At 49.0% G+C, this 7,212-nt stretch overlaps 1 protein-coding gene across 3 annotated transcripts in view; it reads left to right on the top strand.

The window, feature by feature from the left end:
• Nucleotides 1–4,400, top strand: part of erf (Ets2 repressor factor) — a 29,107-nt gene extending 24,707 nt beyond the window's left edge. For all 3 annotated transcript variants that reach the window (XM_019874164.1, XM_019874163.1, XM_019874165.1), the window contains 3 exons: nucleotides 5–117; nucleotides 1,880–2,736; nucleotides 3,376–4,400. In XM_019874164.1, coding sequence (XP_019729723.1) covers nucleotides 5–117; nucleotides 1,880–2,736; nucleotides 3,376–3,978 — 1,573 coding nt within the window. In that variant the 3' untranslated portion in view covers nucleotides 3,979–4,400. The remainder of the gene's footprint in view (nucleotides 1–4; nucleotides 118–1,879; nucleotides 2,737–3,375) is intronic.
• The last annotated feature ends 2,812 nt before the right edge of the window (nucleotides 4,401–7,212 follow it).

Below are 7,212 nucleotides of genomic sequence, written 5' to 3'. Positions count from 1 at the left end.
GCAGGTACTACTACAACAAGAGAATCCTCCACAAGACCAAAGGCAAGAGGTTCACCTACAAGTTCAACTTCAACAAACTGGTGCTGGTCAACTACCCCTTCATCGACATGGGCTCAGGTATGCGCACACGTGCGCGCACATACACGTCACATTTTCGTTGATTGAAATTTGGATTTGTCGCCGCTGTCGGCCGTTCACATCCAAGTTTTGTTCTCGGGCTATTCTCATATTGTTCCGTCGGAACGAGCTGTTGCCCCATGTCAAATATCAATTTGCTCAATAAATGGACGAAAACTCTGCTCCAGTGCTAATTAGCAGCGCGGCTAACATGTCAGGTGGCAAAGCACTTGGAAAGCCACCGAATCCGACACGATTGACGTGATCCTTTTCACAATCAAATAAATCATGTCGTGATGTGCGTGATGTCATCATGACAACCTCACCCACACACACACACACACACACACCATCCTTCCCTCCCCCTACCCCACCTCAAGTGGTTTCTCTGTGTTCTGTTCCAGTGTAAACAGGGCCCATATGGAGCTGACTTAAGTGCGGCACGATACTTTAATTGGTGTGTGTGATGTGGCCCACGCGTGTTGGGATGTTGCATGCACACACACGTGCCCACGTCAGTCTGCGCTGATTGTTGCACACACACACACACACACACACACACACACACACACACGTGGCAGTCCGGTGGGGGAAGGAGAGGAGCCCAGCCCATGTTTGTAATGGCAGCGAGAGCAACTTTTCCAGTATTTAATTCTGGCACGTTCACCCAGGCCAGAAATTTATTACCGTGCCACAGTTTTGCTGGAAGGAACACCAGAGTTTGGGGGGGTGGGGGGATCAAGGGGAGTTGGGTCTGAAAGAAGGGGCACCCATCTTGAACCCATTTTCTCCAACAAGTAGGTGGGGGCAAATCATTAGGAATTAATGCTTTGTGTTGTTTGCAGTGAAGCCCGGTAGTTTATTGGGAGGGTGGGGGGCATGCTCCACCGGTGGAAGTTGATTGTAAAACTGATACAAAACAAAAAGAGAATCGCACATCGTGTGTTTTAAACACAAAAATATTCAACCCATGTAATTTTGTCGACCAAAACGGCTCTCTTAATGTTGAGATATCATGTGAAATGCCATAGGGAGGCGAACGCAAATTCGTAAAGATGCTTTGGTCATTGTAATCCTTCAACCGACTGCGACCTGAACGCCACAAGTACGGCGAAAAATAGAATTGAACATTGTACGTTGGAGCCAAACGATACCATACGTTACTCACACAAATTTTTCAGTCTCTGTAACAAACAAAACAAAACAAATCTATTATTTCTGTGGAGATTCTCTTCAGTTAATGCTAGGCAAAAATGTTTTTCGGAGATACCCCAGAAGGATAAGAAACACTAAATTAAAATGTGTTCAACAATTGTTATTTTCATGTGCTTTTTCATAAGTGAAGAGGGGGGAAAAAAATTAATAGCGGAAGCTGGATTCTTGTAAAAAGAAATTGTTGAAAGGCCGGATCACAGAGACGCCCCCCCTCCCCGCCCCCCACATGATTTTAGTGCTTATAGCTTCCAGCAAACATTCCCGGCCTTGGCGTCAGACACACTGATGCGTTGCTTGTGGTATTATTTGTCTTTGCTCGCCCACAAATTCCCAAACAAGTAACGTTTTGTATATGCGGCCAAAACCTCACATGGGTTGTTCTTAATGATTTTTTTAAATTTTATTTTTTATGATCTGTTCCAGCAAAGGATTAGAAGCACAGCAGCAGTGAATCAATGTGGAAGGATGGTGTTCATCCACAGCGCCAAATAGTCCCACTTTGCTCATTGTCATGTCTGATTTGCCTGCCCCGCCCCCCTCTTTTTAGGTCGCGGCGTCCCGCAGAGCGCCCCTCCGGTGCCAAGTGGGGGCACCCACTTCCGTTTCCCCCCTTCCACGCCATCGGATGTATTGTCGTCAAGCGAGGAGCTTCGCAGTCCGGGCGTGTTCAGCAGCGTGGCGCGGCGCATGGCCCGCGGTTCCGTCAGCGACTGCAGCGACGGCACCTCCACCAACTCGGAGCTGGAGGAGGCGGTGGGGTCGGAGGAGCGAGGCGTGGGGCCGGAGAGGGCCTTCCGGGGTCTCCTCCCACCCCGCCTGCCTCACGAGTCTCTCTTCAGGCTCTACGGCCCCAACCCGGCGGGGCTCGCCAGACCTCACAGGGTCCACCCGGAGCCGCTATCTCCCTTCCCCGTGTCCCCCCTGCCGGGCCCCGGCGGGCTGCTGGGGCCGACTCTGTCCCCGGCCCTCTCCATGACCCCCACCCCACACCTGCCTTACACCCCCTCTCCGTCCCTCCCGTCCCCCATGATGGGCTCCCACTTCTCCTTCAACCCGGAGGACATGAAGCACTACCTTCAGGCCCACACACAATCTGTCTACAACTACCACCTCAGCCCCCGCGCCTTCCTCCACTACCCCAACATCGTCATCCCGCAGCCCCACCGCCCCACCCCGGAGAAGCCGGCCCCCCACCACCTGCACGGCCCGCCCCTGCCGCTCTCTCATCCGCTGGGGGGCCAGCTAGGGGGCGGCGGGAGCGAAGAATCCTTCAAGTTCAAGCTGCAACCGCCCCCTCTCGGACGCAAACAAAGAGAAGCGGGAAGCTCGCTGGCAGCGGCGTCCTCCTCCTCTTCATCGGCGGCCGGACAGTCCTCCTTGTTCACGGCGACGCCCAAGATCAAGGTGAGACCTGGAACAGGAAGTCAATGACAAATGTTCAATCAAACCATTTCATTTCATCTAATGAAAATCCGGCTCGGTGGTCCAGTGGTTAGCGCGTTGACCTCACAGTGCAGAGGTCGTGCGTTCGATCCAGCCTCCAGCCTTCCTGTGTGGAGTTTGCATGTTTTCCCTGTGACTGCGTGGGTTTTCTGCGGGTATTCCGCTTTCCTCCCACATTCCAAAAACATGCATGGCCGGCTGATTGAACACTCCAAATTGTCCCTAGGTGTGAGTGCGGATGGTTGTTCGTCTCTGTGTGACCTGCGAGTGGCTGGCAACCGGTTCAGGGTGTCCCCCGCCTATTGCCCGAGGACGGCTGGGATAGGCTCCAGCACCCCCTGCAACCCTTGTGACGATAAAGCGGATCAGAAAATGGATGGCTAATGAAAATCTGTTCTCTTAATGCTAACTTGGAATGACAAATGCCAGGAACATGCTGACAAAAATGACCGTAGCTGCAACAGTCGCTCCTTTAACACACACGGAGCATCAACGCATACAAACACAGCATACAAATAATCACTCTACTGTCTACATGTCTGGTGAGACCATCAGCAGCCCATGTTGATAACCATGCAACACCCACCACATCCCTTTCAGGTGGAGCCCATATCAGACATCGAGTCCGAGGAGGAGGTGGAAGTGACCGACATCAGCGAGGAAGACGAGCTGAACCCTGAGGATGATGACATCTTCGCTCCTGTATCCTATCATCAGCTCCACAATCATTCCAAGGCCAGCGGCAGCCCCCCAGGCCCCCACCCGCAGCCGCCCCCTCACGCCGACGATGACGATCCACACCCGGACGATGAGGACGAGGAAGTTTTCAAGACTCCAGCCACTCCGCCTCTCAGCGCCGGGCACTCGGCGTTCCCGCTGCTCAGCCTGAAGACGGAGCCGGCGCCGGCGGCCCCCGTCAGCCCCGGTGGCACCCACTGCATCCCGCTCAAGCTGCGCTTCAAGCGGCGCTGGAGCGAGGACCAAAAGATGGAGGCGGATGGTGAGCGGGACGAGGCCGAGGACAAGAAGGTGAGAGCCGAGGGACGTGAGGAGGTGGAAGAGAGGGAGAGGCCAGTGGACAACGGGGGAGGACCGGGCCTGATTTTGGGCTTAATGATGCCCCCGCCGCCCACTCAGCGCAGGGGCAGCTCAGAGCTGCAGAGAGCCACCGCCCAGTTGTCCCTGGAGAACGCCAGCTGCTGAGACCCCGAGGCAACATGGGAATATAACACACACACACACACACACACACACACACACACACACACACACACACACAAAATGATTATAATTTTTTTTTTTGGTGGCCAGAACTTACACAAGCTCTGTTCAAAATGCTCATTTGTGGTCATGAAATAGGTATACCCTGCGCCCAAAATACAACTTGCGTGTTGAGTCAAGAGAGTAGTGCTGATTATTTTTCCGAAATTGACCCTTAAAATGGTCGCTTCTGACCAAAATGGCAGACTTCCTCTGTCTTTTCAGGCGTGGCTTCTTCTTTTGTTGTGGGTGTACTCATGATTGACCTGCCTGTACAGTGGTACCTCTACTTACGAAATTAATTGGTGGAAGAAATTTCTTCACGAGAGAAAGTCAAGACGCGTTTTCCATGTAAATGCCCTAATCCGTTCCAAGACCCCCCAAAATTTAGATATAAATGTTTCCTAAAGCATATAAATGCATCAAAATATGTTAAAATTAGATTGTTGCACAATAAATGAGTTGTGCATAATGTAAAAAACAAAGAATAGATTAAAGAATAAAAATGATGGTCATTTAACTTTTAACTGCGTCCTCATCGGGTTTTTTTTTGCCCTCTTTAGTCCATGTTCTCTTTCAGAAGTGGTTTTTGCCCTGTCGTTTCGTAAAGGACGTTTGCTTTTGTCGGCTTTTAACAATCCTTCGAAAATGTCCAAGGCAAAAATCAGCATAGTGAGCGATCGCCTGACTGGTGAACACCTTTTCTGGGGATTCACATTGACGTCAAACTATCGGAAGGCCTCATGGCCCAAGGGGCGAATGACAAGGACACTTCATAGACACATATCTATCTATCTACACACACAGACACACACGGTAGAGGTCCCTCTTAGCCAATGGGATGCCAGGAGGATGCTCGGTAATAGCCAATGACAAAGCAGCTATAAATTTGTTGCGTTCAGGAAACTCGGAGCTGCGAGTTGCAGCCCAGACTCGTATTTTTACCTTTCGTATCTTGAAAATTTCTCTCGTAACAAGAGGCAATATTTCCCTGTTGAGATGTTTTGTAACTAGAACATTTCGTGTGAAGAGACGTTTGTAAGTAGAGTTACCACTGTCTATCAAAATTCGCATTGATGAGTGGGCTTGGGGGCAGAAAATGTTAATTTGTGATAGCGCTCAGGGCACCTCGCTTTTTTCGAGAGGAGCTTACTAAACTGTCCAGAAATGATCTTAGCATTTTTGTCATTTATATTTTCGACACACATACCAAATTTTTGGCTGCACACGAGTGCGAGCTTCTTTGAAACCACAACTTAAAATGTTTTTTGTACAAAACCCGACTAGATTCTTCGGAAAATTGATTCCATTTACTGGGATTTGTTTTTCATCCTGCTGACTCACTGACTTTTGAAAAATTGGAAGAAAATATTTTTGAAGGAACGTTCATAGATTTGTTGCTTAACCTTGAAAAGTTGTCATGGTACCAAAATCCTACCTTTCACTATTTCTTGACCACAAAGCGGCATTTTGTTTGCATGTTGTATTGATCTTGCCGCCACTTTTTTTTGGGGGGGGGGGGGGTTATGTCTTTGGCGTTACACACTCCTTTGAGGACAACAAGTGCGGACTTTTCGTCTTCAAAGTCATAATGGTGGTAAAACACGAACAGTAAAACATCATTGGACTCTATGGATTCACCTTTTTTTTTGGCATGTGGCGAGCCCTCAGTTTTGTCGATTTGACAGAAGTGCCTCGCGGTGGTTTACAAGGTGGCTTCCAGACTGAAGAGGGATCCCTGGCGTCGTGGCCGCCGGGAACATTCCGGACTTTACGGAATCACTTCTTCCTGGACGGAGGTGGGGGGGGGCATTTGTACGCTTTCAGGAAGTGACCCAGAATTGCTGCCGGCCAGGTTGAGCTGCCGAGGCGGACATTTTGTCCCCTCTGCTTTCGAAGAAACTTGAGCGCTTTTGGAGCATTGGCAAATCCCATCGTCATTCCCGTCGTTTCCAAAGACTCCCGGCTTAGCGTGTTGCAGTGTTTTTGGGGCATTTAGCTTCTCCAAGCCAAAAAGCCGAACCTTTTCTTTTTTTTGGGGGGGGGAGCAACAAGCGCGGCTGACGGACGTCGTTTTTGGTTGAGCGCTGCTGCCATGAATGTCAAAAAGCAAAACTCAGGCAGAGAGCTTATTTTTCTTGACTTAAGAAATTATATTTCCAATTTAAAACTAAACAAGCGTGCCTTCTCAAAGCACCACCTACCAACTTGCCTTCTGTTTTTAACGTCAAACTACTCACATACTACATATATATTTTAGTCAAAAATAAATTCCAAATGTTATATTTCAGTATGGTCGTTTGATACAAATCGGGAAACTAAAATTTATTTTTAATGCTGAAGATATATGTGTACAGATAAATCCAGGATATATAAATATATATATTCTATGTAACTCCCAGTGTATTACCACGCCTTTGCCTTCTTTTGCCGCCATTAGAGTTTATATTTATATTGATGAATAAATATTAAGGAAACAGTTAGCGTCAGAACAATACATAGAAAACAGCGAGGACAAAGCTGGCGCCACAGTCTGATTGGCTGAGAAGGGGACTGTTGACCAACACACACACACACACAAACACACCAGCGTTAGATGACATCACAGACATTGCCATAGAAATGACACACGCCCTTTACACAAACACGCACAGGAAATGACATCACTAAACCTCAGCGCAGAGTGGAGAGAGCGGGACTTCCCATAGAATGACTCGCTCTGTGTGTACACGTGCAAAATGTGTGTATGTGTGTGTGGGAGCTATAATGTGTATGAGTTAGTGTGTAAGTGTTACGTGTGCCTCGTCTGCCCATGTGTTCCGTTTCCACAGTTCTAAACAGAAAGCCAGCTGCGGTCTTGCACATTTTTGTCATTTTAGCCAGAAAATGTGCTACTTTGACTCTTAAATTTGCAGGCCATATATATGAGAGGGAGAAAGTGATCTAGTGGTTAGCGCGTCGACCTCACAGTGCAGAGGTACCGGGTTCAATTCCATCTCCAGGGTGTGGAGTTTGCATGTTCTCCCCGGGCCTGCGTGGGTTTTCTCCGGGTATTCCGATTTCCTCCCACATTCCAAAAAACATGCATGGCAGGCTGATTGAACACTCTAAATCGTCCCTTAGTGTGTGAGTGTGATCGTGGATGGTTGTTCGTCTCTGTATGCCCTGCGATTGGCT

This window comes from Hippocampus comes, unplaced genomic scaffold (genome assembly GCF_001891065.2).
Source record: "Hippocampus comes isolate QL1 unplaced genomic scaffold, H_comes_QL1_v1.1 scaffold166, whole genome shotgun sequence".
In the NCBI taxonomy this organism is placed as follows: domain Eukaryota; kingdom Metazoa; phylum Chordata; class Actinopteri; order Syngnathiformes; family Syngnathidae; genus Hippocampus; species Hippocampus comes.
Note: the sequence above shows the minus strand (reverse complement) of the source record. Positions and strands in the feature narration are given on the sequence as shown.